Below are 19566 nucleotides of genomic sequence, written 5' to 3' on the forward strand. Positions count from 1 at the left end.
CTTTGATATATCTATGGTATTATTTTAAGTGTTTTATTGTACTCAAAAAAGATAAATAAATAAACATTATTATGTCAATATTATTATTATTGTCTGTTAGGCTATTAAAACAGTTTATTATATTAGTAATAGATAAATTCTCAATTTTATACGATTTATACGATTTAATTATTAGAATAGACTTCTCGTAGTTTAATAATCAATTGGTAGTTGAATGCGCATAACAGCACAACACTAAATGATGGACTGACGCAGACCGAATGAATGAAAGACGAGTAGTATAATAGTCTCTTTAATCTGTGGTATTATGAAGGGAATGAATGAATGCACCCTCAGTCTTTTAATTTTCATGGTTTTTTAGATTTATGAAGAAAATACCATAATTTCCATTGCTAACACGGACAAAATACTAGTGTTAAGTGTTTTAAATAATTAAATTCAAGAATAGCTTTTAGTAAAAGTAAAAATGGCTGATTTTCTTGAATCAGAGGCGGAGGAGAGCGAGGTTGGTATAGTGTTTCAATTTGTAATCATAATTTTTGTATTGCGTAGTAATCGTTTTCTGCTTTCTGTCTTCTAAATGTATATTTTACCATTGTAGTTGGAATCTGAAGATGACGAACAGCCAACTGAACGCAAAAAATTGAAACGTAAGGCAGCAGTTCAGAGTGATGACGAGGATGAGGAAGAAGAAGGTAAACGGATCTAAGTGACCCAAAAATAACCACGTTTCTAATATTATTGTGTCATATGTTCTTTACTATTTGTCTTTTATACTATTTTATTCGATTTCTGTTTTCTTTCGAGAATAATTCATAAATATTTTCAATTTGTTCTGATCTATGTCATAAATTCAGATTATGAGAGGTCATAGAACATTATTACAGGTACGCTATAAGTACATAACGGAGCTTCACATTTTTCTAGCAGCACCACTATTTAATAGGCACCATTCTTATTTAATGCTTCTAGAGAATTTGATACATACTTTTTAATCTATTTCAAATCTCTCCATGTCAGTCCTAATTTGGTATGATTTTGTTTCATAGTATGTATCAAATTGAGGTCAGAGATTTTCAATTATAGTTACTCTCAAATATTGCTTGTAAAACTGCCATATATTTATATGAATTCCAGCCATAATATAAATAAAACAAGATATACCATTGCCCTACTTATCTTCTCTATGTGGCTTTACCTTTATTCCATTATTAGCAATTTGCTCTTGTTTTTCATAAGTATTTTAAATAAAGTGCAGGTCCTGTTTCTCACTGATAATGTGAAAGATTTTTTTTAATTTGTTCAATATTTTTTGAGTTTATGTTTGTAAACAATAATTTTTTTTTATAATGTTTATATGGGTTGTGTGTTTTTCTTTTCTTTTTTATTCTTTTTTAAAATATTATAGAAAGAAGATGGAGTTATCATTTTTCTCTATTTTCCATTAATTTTTATTGTAACTTTCTAGATGATGAGGAGCGTTTACGCGAGGAGTTAAAGGACTTGATTGATGATGCTCCTATAGAAGAGTCCGGTAGTGATGGCGAGGACTCTGATGCCAGCCTAAGAAAGAAGAGAAAAAAAAGTGATGATGAACTGGATGATAGATTAGAAGATGAGGATTATGACTTAATAGAAGAAAATTTAGGAGTTAAAGTAGCTAGGGTAAGTCAACACATTAGAAGTATTAATTCTAACATATACATAATGCCTCAAGTATTACAAGCATTTGTAGGCTACAGTAATCACATACCATCAGGTGGGCTGAATACTTGTTTGCCACTTCAGTGTTACAAAAATAACTGTGTATTACCACTATCCATAACAGGTGAAATTAGTATCCTTCGTAACAAGTACTTAAGCTTCATTTCAGTTGTTAATATTTACTACTTTAATGTAAGAAAAATTGGATATGACCGATTAGACCTGGGAAAAGTATAATGACAAGATTCACTCTAAACATGATATTAGTAGAATTATTACACAGAATTAGTAGGAATGGCTAATATATATTAGTCTATTAATGGATATATTGGTTATACAATATATAAAATCGAAAAGAACACAATAGAAATGAATATCTGTTATATATATAGTACTTGAGGGTACTTTAAAATATCCAGTTTGTTTTTATGTAAGGCGGGTGAACACATGGGTTCTTTCTAATTTAGTATCTCCTGGCCAGTATATGTAGGATACCAGAGGGAGACTTTGTACAAAAGTCGATTGCTTGGTTAGATTACCTCTGTCCCATTCGTGTTTCTACTGTGAAGCAGCTGTGTTTCAGTTTGAAGGGTGGGATATGGTGTGAATTTACTGGGTACAGAGGAATAACACATTAGTCCTCAGGAATGGCAATGCATGGAGGGTATCATGTGCGAAATAGTATACTCTGTTATGTCCATGCTACTGCTCATGTCTATAGTCGACGGTTACCACTTTCCATCAGGTGGGCCGTCAGCTTGTTTGCCATTCTAAGTTGTATAAAAAAAAATAACTATGATGGATTTGTTTATAATGCTTTATATGGTTTTTCTATAGAATAAGTTCAAACGTCTCCGTCGTTTGGAAGATGATGATAGTGACAATGAAGGCGCTGATGACCCTGAGTTGGAAAGGGAGGTCATTGCTGAGAAGTTGTTTGTTGGTGGCTCAGATGAGGTAAGATATTGTGTGCTAAACCATAAACTTAAGTCATAAGATAAGTATAATTCTTTAAATAGGATTTTGAAATCTTCAAATAAAAATTAATCTTACATTAAAATGTAAATCTTCTTAAAAATATTTGTCAGCTTTGTCTATTGTTAGGTACTGACTATAAAGGTTTGAATCAATCAAGTTTTAAATTGATTAATTCAAAATTTCAATCAGAAGAATAGAATTAATCTGAAGGTTGAAAAATCTGATATTAAGTTAGTAAAAATGCATACATACGTAAATATAAAAATGTAATATATTTATACATATTTTGTCCATAACTTATTCTTTAACCCTTTTAAAATGTAGGAGGTAACTTTTTTTTATATACCTTATTATATCTTACTATTTGTTGTATTTAGTGTTATTTATATTAGTAAGGTTATTAAATTGATATACCATTGTGTCTCATATGTGGCTTGTATATTTTTAATTGTACAAATTTAATTAATCAAAGCGTCATATTTAAAACTTGTAATCAGGAGGATGAGAATCGCTCTGAGTCTGCAGCTCCTAGAGAAGTGGAGTATGACGATGAAAATGAGGATATGGAGTCAGACGCTGATGACTTCATTGTAGATGATGATGGTAGACCTATAGCTGAAAGAAAGAAGAAACGCAAACCTATATTCACTGATGCGTATGTATATTTTGAAGTTCATAGTAATAATCAATAATGACTTATGTGTCTAAGGAAGCTTTCGACACTGAATTTTATTTGTATAACTGAAAAATTTCGAGATTAGCTTTCAATAAAAAATATTTTTTATCACTATAGAAGTATTAATTTTTAGACTTTCGCATTGTATGTTTTGTGATTTATAAAAAATAGAAATTAAATCAATCACTGGGTTACACCTGGTGTTACCTGATCAGAAACTTTGAGATAATTTAGGTAAATTATTATAGTTAACCTAACCGAAATGATCTCGTTGAACTACTCTAGAAGTGTTTGAAGATGTGATGATTACAAATGTTCTGATTTTTTATATCACATATTCCATCATGACATGTGTTAACATGTACTACTGTATTGTCTGTACAGTTCATTGCAAGAGGGTCAAGATATATTCGGCGTGGACTTTGATTATGATGAATTTGAAAAATATGGTGATGAGGATTATGAGGATGAGGAAGAGGAAGACCTGGATGAGTACATTGAGGATGAAGAGGAAGGTTTGTATGCAATCTCAGCTTTGAACAAAATTTGTAAATATAAAAAGAGATATACCACTTTTTAATTTTACCTATAAAATTTCCACTTAAGGAAAGGGTTTTAAAAGATCATGTTAATAGTAACAATTGCTATAAGCAAAGTTTAGCTTAACAATATCTGAGCTAAGATATTTTGACTTTAAAATTCTACAAATATTTCCCAGTACTAGAGTTATAGAATTCTAAATTCCGTTATCTCAATATATGACTATACGAAAATTTCAACTTTTATTTGCCTTAAAATTAATTAATTTATTAGGTATAACAATGTTGTATTATTAACTTTTTTTTAGGTGGTGGAAAAAGGCCAAAGGGTAAAGCAAAACGCCCTAGTAAGAAGTCTATATTTGAGATTTATGAACCTAGTGAATTGAAGAGGAGTCATTTTACTGATTTGGATAATGAGGTATGTTTACAATTAGACCTTATTTTTAGTCTATTTATTATTAATTATAATTTAATAACATATAAATAATATATAAATATTCAAATGTTATTGTAATAGCTTTCATTTCCCCATTAGATACGAAAAACGGATGTGCCTGAACGAATGCAAATCCGTGAAGTACCGATAACACCAGTGGAGGAAGGCAGCACAGAGTTAGAGGATGAAGCCGAATGGATATACAAGCAGGCTTTCCTCAAACCGCCCGTCTCCAAGGCCGATTCGCAGGAAGCTAGGGAACGGTCGCGCAGGTAAACTAATTTATAAATAAAAATGTCTGAATTAAAAATATTGGTAATTATTTTAATCAATTACAAAAGGTTTTTTTTTGTGTTATTTATTTAAATAACTTTAAACCAAAAGACCAAAAGAAAATATGGTACAATAGGTGGACTTAAGGCTAAGCATTCTCTACCTTTATGTTACACATATCATCATAGTCGCAGAATACTGACGGATCTTTGTATGTAATCTTTGTCAGATCCGTCAGTATTCTACGACTATGACGTTATATTGTTAATCAATTTAGAATTTATTTTATTATGTGTTTAATTTTTTTTTGATAATATTAAAGAATGCGACAACTTTTCAAAAATTACTTATATTGTTTGTTTTTTATTAAAATATTATGTCTGTTTGTCTGTTCCTAATTAACAATTGTTGAGAAGACAGTTTAATACGAATAGAAGCAAACTTTGTAGTGAACATGAAAATTAATATTTTGTATATTGCAAATTGTTTTTGTAGGGGCACTAGTACAATAACAAAAATCCGTCAAGCATTGGACTTCATGAGGAACCAAACATTGGAGGTGCCGTTTATTGCATTCTATCGCAAGGAGTATGTACAGCCAGAACTGAGTATTAATGACTTGTGGAAAGTCTACAAATATGATGCAAAAGTAAGTTCATAATACACAATTAAAGAAATATACAAACATGTGGTTTGTTTATTAAACTTTTTATTTATTAATAAGTTTATGTCTGTGCATTCTTTGGCCTATAAACGATAACATTTAAAACTAAACTTTTTTACAGTGGTGCCAACTGAAGCAACGTAAAGAGAATCTTCTCAAATTATTGGAGAACATGCGAGAGTATCAACTAGATAAGGTCATGCAAAATCCTGATGCACCCATACCTGAGAGTATGAGACTCATCAAAGATGAAGATATTGAAAGGTAAAAGGCTTCTAACATTATGATGTTGTACAATTTCGTAGTTTCATATTAAGAATGATCACCACCACTTTATAGATACGATTTCACTGTACATTTCAAGAAATTTAATAGACATGCATGCATTGTTAACATACCGTTATGGGCATTGATCTTTTAACAGTTTTTTTGTCAATCAAATATACAATAATAATGTTTATTAGAAATAATGTAGATATAATAGTAAAGGTGAATTTATCTTTAAAAGAGATTGTTTCTTTTTCATATATGTAGTATATTTTCATCAATATTATTTCATCAATTTTTTGCAATCTCAGGATATCGTGGGAGGCGGCTAGGAGATACAGTTCAATACATCAGGAAGAATTGAAACATTTGAAATACAATCCTATAGTAACCCAATTAACATGTCCAGCGTACTGACGAGATATTGATTTTCCATTACCGGGAGAGACCTATGTTCAGCAATAGAATGTTATAATAATTTTATCATGATGAATCTCATTGGACTATTTGAAGTGTTTTGCTCTCATGAAATTTATTTAAAGAGACATATTTTTTTTGTAGATTAAAAAACGTGCAGACACCGGAAGAATTGCGCGACGTACACACGCATTTCCTGCTGTATTATTCCACCGAACTGCCCGAGATGCAGAGGCTACAACGTATCAAGGAAAAGAAGAAAGAACTTGACGAGAAAAAGTGAGTAACATTAATGGTGAAATTTTTTTTTATACAACTTAGAATGGCAAACAAGCTGACGGCCCACTTGATGGCATGTGATAACCGTCGTCTATAGACATGAGCAGTACCATGGACATAACAGACTATACTGTTTCGTCCATGATACCCCCTATGTGTTGCCATTCCTGAGGACTCGGGTGTTATTCCTCTGTATCCTGTCAATTCACTGCCATGTCCCACCCTTCGGACCTGCTAGAATTTGGAGCCTGCTAACATTATATGACATATTTTAGAATTTTCATATAATGTAAATACTTAATAAGCAAGATAATAAATTTAACGATATAGTTTTATAAGTACAGTAAGACATATTGCTGAAAGCAATCTTTCTAAGACAACTTTAGGGTAACGGACTAATTGTAGTATAAGTATGTTTAATTCAATCAGATTTATTTTTCTGGGTTTTAATAGTAGACAAATCATTCTAATGTCTTTACTCCATATTATATGTTTGTAATGGTAAGTTATAGAATATATTACAGAGATTATAGTTTATCTGTAAATAATTAACTTATATTATTTTTCATATTTCGTTTTTATAGAAAACTGGCACGCGAAGAAGCAGAGAAAAATGGAGTGGATCCAGAAGAGGCAGTCGCCGAAGTGGAAGCTAGGGCTTTACAGGAAGAGGAGGTAGTCACTGATGTGAAGTACGCCGTCAGGTCAGGTCCATATGAGCTTTGCAGAAAAGCTGGCATTGGTGAGCATTTTTATTTATTTATTTTTATTCATATCATATTTATGAATAAAGTTTTATTAATTATTATATTACAATAATTTCTTTATTATTTATTGTTTAAGAAAAACTCTAGAATTATTATATGCCATTTCTTTTTTTCAATAATATGTTTTAAATTTTAATGTAATTTAGAATGTCTTCCATTTATTTTTAAAATTTTGTCTGTGGTATAAGTAAAAAATGAAATGATGAATGACATATAAATATTTTATAATAGCTGTAATGTAAAGAAATGAGCATTACTATAGGTTGTTCCATCAAATTGACTATGTTGTTATATAAGAATTTTTTTCCTCAATAAATTCTTTTGAAACAAATGAGAATGTAGATAAGGCAATGGAAGTAAAAGATAAGTTAATGCACATCCTAAAGGTTGACTGCTAGAGAATGCCTATAGCATTAAGTTCGCCTTTTGTACCACACTTTATCGCTCAATAAAGTTTAAATAAAGAAATAAATATCTTTGCCATTTACTTCTTCTTATGACATACCATCATGCTATATGCTATTTTATTTAGTTTTATGATACTTAGAATGCCATACAAGCTGACAACTCACTTGATAGAAAGTGGTAATCATTGCATATAGATGTAAAAAGACATAAACGTGTTGCTTTATTTCTTAGTTTTCGAGGCCACTATTGTACTTCAAATTGCTATCCTATTTCTCAGAGCCGCTTGTGAAGAAATTTGGTTTGACCCCGGAGCAGTTTGCTGAGAACGTTCGCGACAATTACCAGCGGCACGAGGTAGAACAGCAACCTATACCGCCATTAGAAGCTGCCGCCGCTTATGTAAGTGCCAGACTCAATTTATCTTATATTATGATATGAAAACATTCTGCATATAAGATGTGATTTATAGGTTTTTATTTTTACAATAACAAAATCTATTAAATGTAGCAAATTTTGTAAAAAGTGATGGGCTAACTGACCTGCTTTCAGCCTTATCTGTCCTCTCTCATTTGTACCTTGTCAGCGTATATCGATAGCGTCGTGGGACTACCATTTCATTTTCACTCATTAAAAAAAATGCAAATCTAGAAACCATAGTGACAAGTGAAACAAAACAAAAAATTTTACGAGAAAATTGAGAAATGTTTTTATTCACTTGAAGACTATTTTAATGTAAAATTTTAAAGACAACAACAATTTAAATTAAATATTTGCACGCCACACGGTTGAATGCAGAGTCTTCTTTTTTAACATTAAATATTTCTAATGTATTCAAGCAAATAAAGTTATTATTCATTCAAAGCATGTACACTGTTTTTGGCTATTTTTCTCTCTCTTTATTTGATGTGCATGTGTGCGAACCATCCAGTATGTCAGATCATCGTCAGATCTTCGACTGTCCAACGATGATCCAAGATCACATCAGCGAATGACGAGCGCTAGTGTGCACAGTTGAATGTAAATATTCTGTGCTAGTTGTGTCAGTACGCGTCCGCCAGTCGCGGCTGACGGACGCGTGGTGTAGTATGCGAGTGGCGCGTGCTATGTGTGCGTGTGCGCAGGCGGGCGCGACTGGGTCGGCGGCGGAGGTGGTGCGGCGCGCGGTGTACATGTGCGGCGTGCAGCTGGCGCGCGAGCCGGGGCTGCGCGGCGCGCTGCGGGACGCGCTGCGCGAGCGCGCCACGCTCAGCGTGCGGCCCACGCCGCGCGGCCTCAAGGACATCGACGAGAACCACCCCTGCTACAGGTGCGCCAGCCTGCTGCCACTCCTCACATTACAACACCTCTGCTATAGGTCCGCCAGCTTGCTGCTTCTAATCTCATTTTAATACCTCATCATAAACACCTGCTATAGGTCCGCCAGCCTGCTGCTTCTAATCTCATTTTAATACCTCATCATAAACACCTCTGCTATAGGTCCGCCAGCCTGCTGCTTCTCATCTCATTTTAATACCTCATCATAAACACCTGCTATAGGTCCGCCAGCCTGCTGCTTCTAATCTCATTTTAATATCTCATCATAACCACCCCTGTTGCAGGTCTGCCAGCCTGCTGCTTCTCATTTCATTTCAATACCTCACTATATTTATTCTGTCCAAAAAATAGTATTGTACATAAGAATTATTTTGCCATTGGAGACAGGTATGATGGCTTTGGCGTACAAAAATCATTATTATTACATTCTCCCAAGTATGTCTTTTTGTATAGCTGTAGTTTGTAAGCACTAAATAAAACGATTTCTTTATCTCACTAGTGATTTACAGCTTAAGTGAGTTTTTACTTGCTACTTTTTACGCGTGACCACTAAGAAGTAGCAAATGAAACAAAAAAAAATGAACAAACTTACTTTCACATATATATTAATGAAAATAACATACGCGCAGGAATATTTATTAAGGTGTTTACCTAATGTGCAGATAACAAATACATGCTCTCCAGCTTGTCAAAAAAAGTTAAATTGTACATTTATAACATAGAATTATACAAAATCAAATAAGGATTCTAAATGGTAATTAAAAATATTTTGATCCGGCTTGAAGGGCCAAAATGTTTAAGCTGTATAACTAGTTTGTACTCTTGTAATGCTATCATCAACAATACTAAATATTATTTTTTTGTGCAGTTTAAAATACCTCAAGAAGAAGCCGGTGCGCGATTTAACAGGCGATCAGTTTCTCAAGTTGACGATGGCTGCGGAAGACAAGTTGCTGGAGCTAAATATCAGTGAACAGATTGAAGGCAACACCAGTCCCAGTTATTTAGAGGAGCTTAAACAGCTTTATCAAAAGGTTAGTTATTATTATTAGATATTATTGAATCTGTCGTTTTTAGATTATCTTAAAATTTTAAAATCATTATCAGTAGTTTTATTTCGTGGGGTATCAATTCACTTATTATTGTTTTAAATTTGTTATAAGAAATAAAACTACTAAAGTAAATAAATTCTTTGATTTGCTTAATGTATTGAGTTAAGGGTCGGTAAATATTTTTCTGCATTGCATATTGATAAAACACTTTGAGGGTTACTTAGTTACTGTACTTCGAATTATCTTTTTTAATGTAACAATGAGAATGGAATTTGTATCAGAGTTATTAACACAGTGTTTCCAACATTTACTTTATATAACGTTGGCTCTCTATGTGAATAGCAAATGATTTATATAAATTTACAATTAAGTTTACATTATCACATGTTTAAAAAAGACAGCATATTTGTTGTCTCATTTTTTCTTTTTACATTATATAAAATTAATGTTGTCAGGATGAGTTCGCGTCTACGGTGCAGGCGTGGAACGAGCTCCGCGCGGAGGCGGTCACCATTGCACTCAACAAAATCGTTATGCCAGAGTTGCGACGAGAACTTAACGCCGTGCTGCTGCAGGAGTCCAAGGAATATGTGCTCAAGTAAGTACAGAAGCTCCACCGTGAGTTGTTATTTAAATATTGGCCATGCATATAATTTAATAATATATTACTATCGATTAGACAGTATTTTTACTATATTACTCCGATGTCTCTGTGTGATCTGTTTTTTGAACTGTAGTAACGTATTTGATGTGTTTAAATCAGTTAAATGATCTCGATCGAATGGTATTTTAATATGAATTTTAAAATGCTAATTTTAATAAATATAATTGCATTTGTTACATGTGACTAATTGTTGTATAGATGCTGTCGTCGACGGCTATACGATTGGTTGAAAGTCGCTCCATACGAGTCCCGGGTGTCCGATGACGACGATGAGGATTGGGACGCCTCTAATGGTATGTTTGAAATTAGAATACGTTGTTAAATTCATATATTATATTTTCAGTAGCTATTCGCAAATATACTATAGGACGTTTCGTCAGCTTCGACTGAAGTGTACGCGTTTATCTCTCTAAGTTGATACGCATGTGTGTGTGTGTGTGTGTGTGTGCGTGCGTGCGTGCGTGCGTGCGTGCGTGCGTGCGTGCGTGCGTGCGTGCGTGCGTGCGTGCGTGCGTGCGTGCGTGCGTGCGTGCGTGCGTGCGTGCGTGCGTGCGTGCGTGCGTGCGTGCGTGCGTGCGTGCGTGCGTGCGTGCGTGCGTGCGTGCGTGCGTGCGTGCGTGCGTGCGTGCGTGCGTGCGTGCGTGCGTGCGTGCGTGCGTGCGTGCGTGCGTGCGTGCGTGCGTGCGTGCGTGCGTGCGTGCGTGCGTGCGTGCGTGCGTGCGTGCGTGCGTGCGTGCGTGCGTGCGTGCGTGTGTGTGTGTGTGTGCAAAACTGCCAGCATCTATACGTCGTCGGACGTCCGATCATCTAAAGACAGTCCGATATCACGGTTGTTACTGACAGTTTAATATAAATGTCCTGTACAGATCGTGTCCATCAGCCACGGCTGACGGAGCCATCCAATAGTTAGTTTGCGATTTTAGATTTGTACTTATGGATGGTTACGTGACGAGGTATGTATATCGGGCAGGGCTGCGTGTGCTGTCGATCGCGTACGTGCCGGACCGGCAGCACTCTGCGTTCGCGTGCGTGGTGGGCGGCGGCGGCGAGGTGGCCGACCACCTGCGGCTGCCGCACCTGCTCTACCGCCGCAACGCCTGGGACGCGCTCGAGCGCCGCAACAAGGAGGCCGACATGACCGCGCTCCGACGGTGACCGTCTCTGCTTACTACTCGCTCTCCCACTCATTCACTGCTAACTCGGTCACTGACATGACTGGGTGAAGAATAGGTTATTTGTGCATTCACAAATAACCTATTCTTAACCCAGTCAGTTACTACTTTTAATTGCGCTGTTGGATATTTTATACACTTTTGATTTATTATTATATCATATCAGCCGTTAACTTCCCAATGCTGAACGTAAGCAATTCCCATAAAAGTAGTTCTGCCAGTTATTGCCTTGCTCGGCAGGTGGGTTGGCAGCCGCAGTTAGGCTTTTAGAGATGTTTTGAGAGGGACATTGCTGCTCATCCCTCGACCGTTAAGTTCACTTAGTCGCCTTTTATGACACCTATGGGAAAGGAAGGGGTAACCTATTCTATGCTGGGGCCACACGCCTTTTGACTTTTGACTCATACTCACTTACTATTTAAACACCATGCAGTATTAATTTCTTATTTTTTATTAATTGATTATTCACACACTATCAAGTTATTACTTAATATTCTCACTTCTTCTCACTATCTATTAATAATTGGCTATTAAATATTAATTAACGACATGGCTCTTTTTATTCTTTGCTCATTATTCTTCACTACTTTTTTTTCAGTCTATAGTCTTCAATCTATAGTCGCTAATGCTTTTTAAAATTTTCTACTATTTTTATATAAGAAGTTTCTCAAATGAACTGTTTTATTTTCACAGATTTATATTACACAAAAAGCCCCATGTAATCGTGATAGGCGGCGAGTCTCGCGAGGCGCTCAATATAAAGGCAGATGTGGCGGACTGTGTTCAGCAACTAGTTGAAGATGAGCAGTTTCCAAGGATACCTATAGAAATAGCTGATAATCACATTAGCAAAATTTACAGTAATAGCATACGCGGCCGGGTAAGTCTTGATACATTGTTTTATCTATTGTTTATTAGTTTTTATCTAGAAATTTCTTCTTGGATCTTCAACTGTTTCAAATAATACGGTTTCTTCAGGGTCGGCAATGCGCCCTGTGACATCTCTAGTTGCAGGTTTCCATAGACTACAGTAACTGTTATCATCAAACAGATTATATGAGTATACTTGTTTGCCACCTTCATGGTGTAAAAAAATAAAGATAATATATTTATAAAAAAACATTGTAACAAAATTAGATGGAATGTATGCTTGTTTGCTACCTTTGTGGTACATGAAAAAGATTACTTTGTTTTTAAAACAGAACAAACTAACACTTTATTTTTTGTAGGTTTCTATAACGTTTGTTTACCTTTTTTCTCAATTTTATTTTTTATTTCTTATATTATTTGTTACAGCACGATTTTAGAGAGTATCCTGAAGTTCTGCGGCAAGCAATTTGTCAAGGTCGCCTCTTACAAGATCCTTTGATGGAAATTTCCCAGCTCTGTGGTCCGGATGAAGAAATCTTATGTCTCCGGTATCACCCATTGCAGGATCAAATAGCGAAGGAGGATCTACTTGAAGGCGTTGAATTAGAATTTGTTAATCGGGTAAACGAAGTTGGTGTGGATATGAACGAAGCGATACTCACAGGTCGCGGTACCGAGTTGTTGCAATTTGTTTGCGGTTTAGGACCAAGGAAGGCTCAAGCGCTAATAAAACTCTTCAAACAGACTAATCAGAAACTTGAAAATAGAACACAGCTGGTAACTGTATGTCATATGGGCCCTAAAGTATTTATTAATTGCTCTGGGTTCATAAAAATAGACACAAGCAGCCTCGGTGATAGCACAGAGGCGTATATAGAAGTCCTCGATGGGTCTAGAGTCCATCCGGAGACGTATGAATGGGCTCGCAAGATGGCGGTCGATGCGCTCGAGTATGAAGACGAGGATGCTAATCCTGCTGGTGCCGTGGAGGAAATTTTAGAGGCGCCAGAGAGGCTGAAAGATTTAGATTTGGATGCATTCGCGGAAGAGTTAGAGCGCCAAGGATTCGGCAACAAATGTATAACGTTGTATGATATTCGAGCAGAATTAAACTCTAGGTATAAAGATTTAAGAGTTCCATATCGTTCGCCGACTCCAGAAGAGTTATTTGATATACTGACTAAGGAGTCTCCGGAAATATTTTATGTAGGGAAGATGGTATTAGCTACGGTGTTCGGTATCACGCACAGGAAGCCTCAAAGAGAGATGCTTGATCAGGCCAATCCCGTGAGAAATGATGAGACTGGTTTATGGGAGTGTCCTTTCTGTCACAAGAACGATTTTCCCGAACTTTCAGAGGTAAGATGATTTTATATTACAATACAAAGTAGCTAGGTTTTTTATGACATCGATTAATATTTTGGACAGAGGCAAATTAACACCTTAATAATTATCTTTTTATTAAGTTATTTTGGAACAGATCAGAGGGCCTACCATGAAATGTTTTCCGAAATTTCGGAGCCGAACGAAACACGAATTTCATGTTAAAATTACATAATACTTACCGTTTAAAAACATTAAAAATATGAAAATATTATTCCTTTGGACTTTTAAGTCTGGTAGGATTTATGACGCACGAAATGTTGAGCTGGGCCGATTTAGGTATGAGCGAAAACACGAAATTGAGTTCGAAACTTCGGAATTATATTTCATGGTAGGCCCCCAGTTCTAAAACATTTTGGCATATCGTAAGCATAATAACAATGTTAACTGTTAAATAACATAATGATTGGTTACTTCGTGGTCAGGTGTGGAATCACTTCGACGCGGGCGCGTGTCCCGGGCAGGCGACTGGTGTACGGGTGCGGCTCGACAACGGGCTCTCGGGCTACATACACATCAAGAACCTGTCCGACCGCCACGTCGCTGACCCCACCGAGCGCGTCCGCCTCGGCCAGACCGTGCACTGCCGCGTGCTCAAGATCGACGTCGAGAGGTTCTCTGTCGACTGCTCCTCAAAGTCCTCCGACCTACTGGACAAGAATAAGGAGTGGAGGTGAGGTCTTTAAAAATTAATTAAGACTTAAAATCTTAACAAGTGTGAGGGGAGTTTATATAATATTGACAGCACAACAGAAACACGGGTTAGATAGAGGTATTTATTTATACTTTTGCACATATTGAAAAATGTCTACAGGGCGGACTTAATGCCTGATGGCATTCTCTACCAGTCAACCGCCACGCCAAACAGAGAGAGCAAATGATGGTGCACAGATTTAAAAAAATAGTAAATTAAATAAATATTTTAAGAGATAACAATTTATAATAAATAAACATACAAACTTATAGAGGTATCTATCTGTCCAACCCGTGTTTTTAGAAGGGAAGGGATTGTTAGTAATTAATTCTTAATTCTAATTATGTGACTTACAGCATACAAATTATGTAATTTAAAATATAATGATTTGTTACATTATTACAGACCTCAAAAAGACCCATACTATGATCAAGAATCAGAAGACAAGGATGTGCGTAAGGATACAGAGGCTAAACAGACTAAAGAACGCATGCAGTACGTGAAGCGGGTAATAGTGCACCCCGCCTTCCACAATATCTCATTCGCGGAAGCTGAAAAGTTAATGGAAAATATGGCGCAAGGCGAGGTGATCGTTCGACCTAGTAGTAAGGTAAAAAACTATTTTTTACTATTTGTAAATGCAAATTATGGAATTGAGATAATTTTAAATTAATATGGTACTGTCTTAGAGTGCGTATCTTAAACTAAATTTTTTTAGAAGTTCGTGAATTTATATATGTTGTTATATTTTAAAAATAACTGTTACAGGGTTCTGATCATCTCACTGTAACATGGAAAGTAGCAGATGGCATATGTCAGCATATAGATGTACGTGAGGAAGGCAAAGAAAACGCATTCTCATTAGGTGTGTAAAAGTTATTTATGTTCCTGTAATTAATTTTTAATGACTTAGGTGTTGTTAAATAACTTGTTTAAGAATTTAGGTTTGAAATGTCCATGTTTGTCGTTGTCAGGTCGAAGCCTATGGATTCAGGGATCTGAATTTGAAGATCTCGATGAAATCATCGCGCGCCACGTGACCCCAATGGCGGGACACGCGCGCGACCTCATCGCCTACAAGTACTACAAACCTCTGGGCGGCATGAGGGACAAAGCCGAGGAGCTGCTAAAGGAGGAAAAAGCCAAAAACCCAAACAAAATTCACTACGTTATCTCGGCAGCCAAAAATCACCCGGGACGATTCCTACTCTCCTATCTGCCGCGAAGTCGATGTACGCACGAGTACATATCGGTGATGCCCGACGGGTACAAATTTAGACAGAGAATGTTCGACTCTCTCGGAGGGCTACTGAAATGGTTCAAGGAACACTTCAGGGACCCGCCGCCCAGTGGCACGCCCGTGCAGCGGACACCGGCGCTGCGAACACCGCACGGCGGCATGACATCCGCCATGTACCACACGCCCGCCGCGCACACGCCTGCCTTCCACACACCCGCGCACACGCCTGGGCCCGGCGCCGGCTACATCAACACTCCCTACACTCCCTCCGCCCAGACACCGTACATGACACCATTCGCGACCACGCCCCGCCAGCCGGACTTCCTCGCCCCGATCGTGCCCAGGCACAAGCCCGTGCAGATTCCGTACACGGAGCCATCGGACTGGCAGAAGGCGGCCGAGGACTGGGTGCGGCACCGGACGCTGCGAGATACGCCCTCGACGCCGCGAAGCAGCGACGCTATGTCTACGCCGAGGCCGGCTAGTCGAACACCTCGACAGGATACCCGGTCCGGGAGACACGAGTCTCGGTCTGGACGGCACGACGGGCGACACGAGAGCAGACACGAGAGCCGGCACGATCCGAACCGGACGCCGCGGCCCGGCTCGGGCAGGTCGTCGCGGGCGCAGTCGGTGCGGTCGACGCCGCACACGAACACGTCGCCGCGGTCCATGTCGCTAGGCGACGCGACGCCCCTCTACGATGAGAATTAGAAAGACTGACGGCTAGCCTAAGGGATGCTGTATTTTATTTTTGTACCGCCTCGGAGTCGACAGTGTTCGACAGGCGACTCGTAATTGCTAAGTGTATTCCGCCAGGTTCGTTTAAGCATAGCTTAATCTAAGTTGCCTTGTTTAGGGGTTTATTTTTTAGCCTGTCAACTTCTAAAGCAAACCGTACTCTAGAGAGTAGGCAGTAAGGTATTTATCTGTGGACGTGAAAGTCTAGCGAGGTACAGAAGTACGCTTGCTCATTCCTCGCAATCCTATCTAGAAACCATTGTGGTCAATTCGTCATAATTCATATTGGGTTATTACTGTATTTTCAACCGTTTTCAAAAAGGAGGTCCTCAATTCGCTTATAATTTTTGTTTGTTTGTTACCTCATAACTCCATCAGTTTTGAACCGAATTTAAATATTCTTTTTTATCTGAAAGGATATATTTACAGATTGGTCCCATAGAAATATTATCAAAATTGGTTAAGTAGTTTAACTTTTAGAGAAAAATAATTGGTTTAGTCACAATTGAAGTCGGTTTTTTGTGGCATATGATATTTAATTGCTTAAAAATACACCCTTTTTACCTTTTCGCTTAAAGTTGACAGGCTAGATATTTTACATGCATGCGTGTGTGCTCGCAATCCTAATAGATAGTAATAATAGTAATAAATTATTATTATTAAGTTTAATAGTCGGGGCATGAACTGTGGCTCATTCTCTACCTTTGGAATTTAATTAATTATGTTGTAATTAGAACAATTAAAATGAATCCATAGATAAGCGGGAGAACTCACATTATTAGTTAATTAAAAAATAAAAAAAAAATTAGGCAATTTCAGTTTTAAAAATTTTGTATATTTAAAAGAAAAAAATAGATATTTAGAAACTTCTCTATGGTGACTATTCTCTATTGCTTTATGATAAGCTTTTGTAACATTTACTTTTCATTATGAAATCACACTTCAGTGCAGTCTATGTATGTATTATTAGATATATTATCTAAGTAACTGTGAATATGCATTATTATTTATTTTATTGAATAAATCTAGCCGGATTGTTCGTAATTTGTACTACCAACTATTGGTAGTTCAATATTATTAAATTTTAATAAGACTGTGAGGTAAGCGTTAACATTATGATTATATTTTCCCAAGGAATCGATTATCATGTATTGCGCGTTTGCTACCCAAAAAAATGAATTAAGAAAAAAATAGTAAGTACATTGTATAATATTATGTATAATTAGAGTACCTAACGCCTGAATCATGTACGCAGTACTAAGTATAAGTGCATTTCTATCTTATTATTGAACAATATTATAGAATGTATATGAGATTGAACGGTTAAATGTTTTTTTTTAAATAAAGTATGTAAAAAGAAACTTAATATTAACTAAATATGCTAAATGGAACTAGTTATGCAGAAAGCAGCCTCCTATTGCCTATAGGTGGTTGTATTCAACCGACTTCAAAAAGAGGAGGTTCTCAATTCGAATGTATGTTATTTTTTTTTAATGTTTGTTACCTCATAACGTCGTCAGTTTTACACTTATTCAGAGAATTAATTTTATCTGAAAGTATACACTTACAGATGGGTCCCGTGAAAATTTTATTAAAATCGGTTCAGCAGTTTAGTTTTTAAATCAAAATAATTGGTTTTGCCGCAATTGGAGTCTTTTTTTTTGTAGAACACGATCTTAATTATTTGATAATAAGTTCCAAATATAAAAATATAATACTTTCTAATAATAAATATTTATTTCAAAACTTCAAAAAGAAGAGGTTTTCAATTTGCTCTTTTTTTATATTTGTTACGTCATCACTCTGTCATTTCTAAACCGATCTGGAAAATCTTTTCTTTTTTTTTTATCTAAAAAAATATACTTACAGATTGGTCCCATAGAAATTGTATCAAAATCCGTTTAGTACTTTAGTACAGATTAGTCACATTTGTAGTTTTGTTTGTGGGACAATCTTATTGACTACAAATTATCTATGCTATCTTGGTTGCTACAAATTATCTGTGCTTCAAACTATAATGACTCTGTATATATATGTAGTACTGCGACGGGCTGGTATATAAGAAAGTATATGGTTGTATTGTTGTATCATTACAAAATTTGTCGCTTCTCTGAAAACGGTGACACATGTTTTGTATTTAGTTTTGTTTAATGTAACAGATGCGAAATATGCCTTTGCGGATGGCTAGTGAATTGACCAGCTAATCTATAGTATACACACGGCCATTCTTTTTAATACACTACAATAAAAGTTAAGACCATCAACTGTTTGTTTTACCTTTTTTTTTTATACAAATAAGAATGACAAGCTGACGGCCCACCTGATGGAAAGTGGTAATCGTCGCCTATAGACATGAGCAGTACCATGGACATAACAGAGTATACTGTTTCGTCCATGATACCCCCCCATGTGTTGCCATTCCTGAGGACTCAGGTGTTATTCCTCTGTACCCAGTAAATTCACGCCGTATACCACCCTTCAAACCGAAATACAGCCATGTAGACACAACTGCTTTACGGTTGAAACACTAATGGGACAGAGGTACCCAAACGGACAGAGGTACCAAAGTTCGTTGCCTGGTACCTTATAACACGGGTCATCCTTGCTCGAGGATCAGGCGATTGGTGTAATCGTGTAACACTTATTATCAATGGAACATTTACTAGCTACATGATTTGAAGATGTATTCAAAAGTAATGCCGAATGCTAAACGTTAACTAGCTGTTTTTTTTGGGTGAAAATGGAATGGTAACCCCGCCCGCGCTATCGGTTTACACCGACGAGGCACCAGTGAAAAATTATAGGTGAGAATTAATGCAGGTCAGTTGGCTCACCATGATGAATTCGACAAGAATTAAACGTGATGGTTTCAGGGAGAACCGCGTGGAGGTCGACCTGAGAGGGTATATTGCTAGTAATGGGGCTATTAGACCCTATTACAAATAATCCCTCCCGCTCCGCTAGCTAGCTGTTAACTAGCTGATGCCCGCGACTTTGCGTGGTATTTGTTATTCCTGTTTAGTAC

The 19566-nt window shown here is 36.6% G+C and overlaps 1 protein-coding gene across 1 annotated transcript; it reads left to right on the top strand.

The window, feature by feature from the left end:
- The first annotated feature begins 294 nt into the window (after positions 1-294).
- LOC113520852 (transcription elongation factor SPT6) lies at positions 295-18805 on the top strand. Its single transcript, XM_026906276.3, has 24 exons — positions 295-505; positions 602-695; positions 1469-1665; positions 2542-2661; positions 3180-3337; positions 3743-3873; positions 4206-4318; positions 4436-4608; positions 5105-5258; positions 5395-5537; positions 6102-6236; positions 6821-6978; positions 7689-7810; positions 8533-8717; positions 9594-9759; positions 10233-10375; positions 10640-10734; positions 11412-11592; positions 12307-12493; positions 12910-13842; positions 14292-14539; positions 14966-15170; positions 15329-15425; positions 15535-18805. The coding sequence occupies exons 1-24, from the start codon at positions 467-469 to the stop codon at positions 16512-16514; spliced, it is 5157 nt and encodes a 1718-aa protein (XP_026762077.2). The 5' UTR covers positions 295-466; the 3' UTR covers positions 16515-18805.
- Positions 18806-19566: the final 761 nt, after the last annotated feature.

The sequence above is a fragment of the Galleria mellonella genome, unplaced genomic scaffold, assembly GCF_026898425.1.
Source record: "Galleria mellonella isolate WM207_F2 unplaced genomic scaffold, CSIRO_AGI_GalMel_v1 utg36, whole genome shotgun sequence".
Classification (NCBI taxonomy): domain Eukaryota; kingdom Metazoa; phylum Arthropoda; class Insecta; order Lepidoptera; family Pyralidae; genus Galleria; species Galleria mellonella.

What these genes read in the sequence shown, in the direction of transcription:
- LOC113520852 (XM_026906276.3), top strand. Translation starts at nt 467, where the DNA reads ATGGCTGATTTTCTTGAATCAGAGGCGGAGGAGAGCGAG. An exon ending in TCCAAGGAATATGTGCTCAA is followed by an intron (nt 10,376 to 10,639) that starts GTAAGTACAGAA and finishes ATTGTTGTATAG; the next exon opens with ATGCTGTCGTCGACGGCTAT. An exon ending in GACAAGAATAAGGAGTGGAG is followed by an intron (nt 14,540 to 14,965) that starts GTGAGGTCTTTA and finishes ACATTATTACAG; the next exon opens with ACCTCAAAAAGACCCATACT.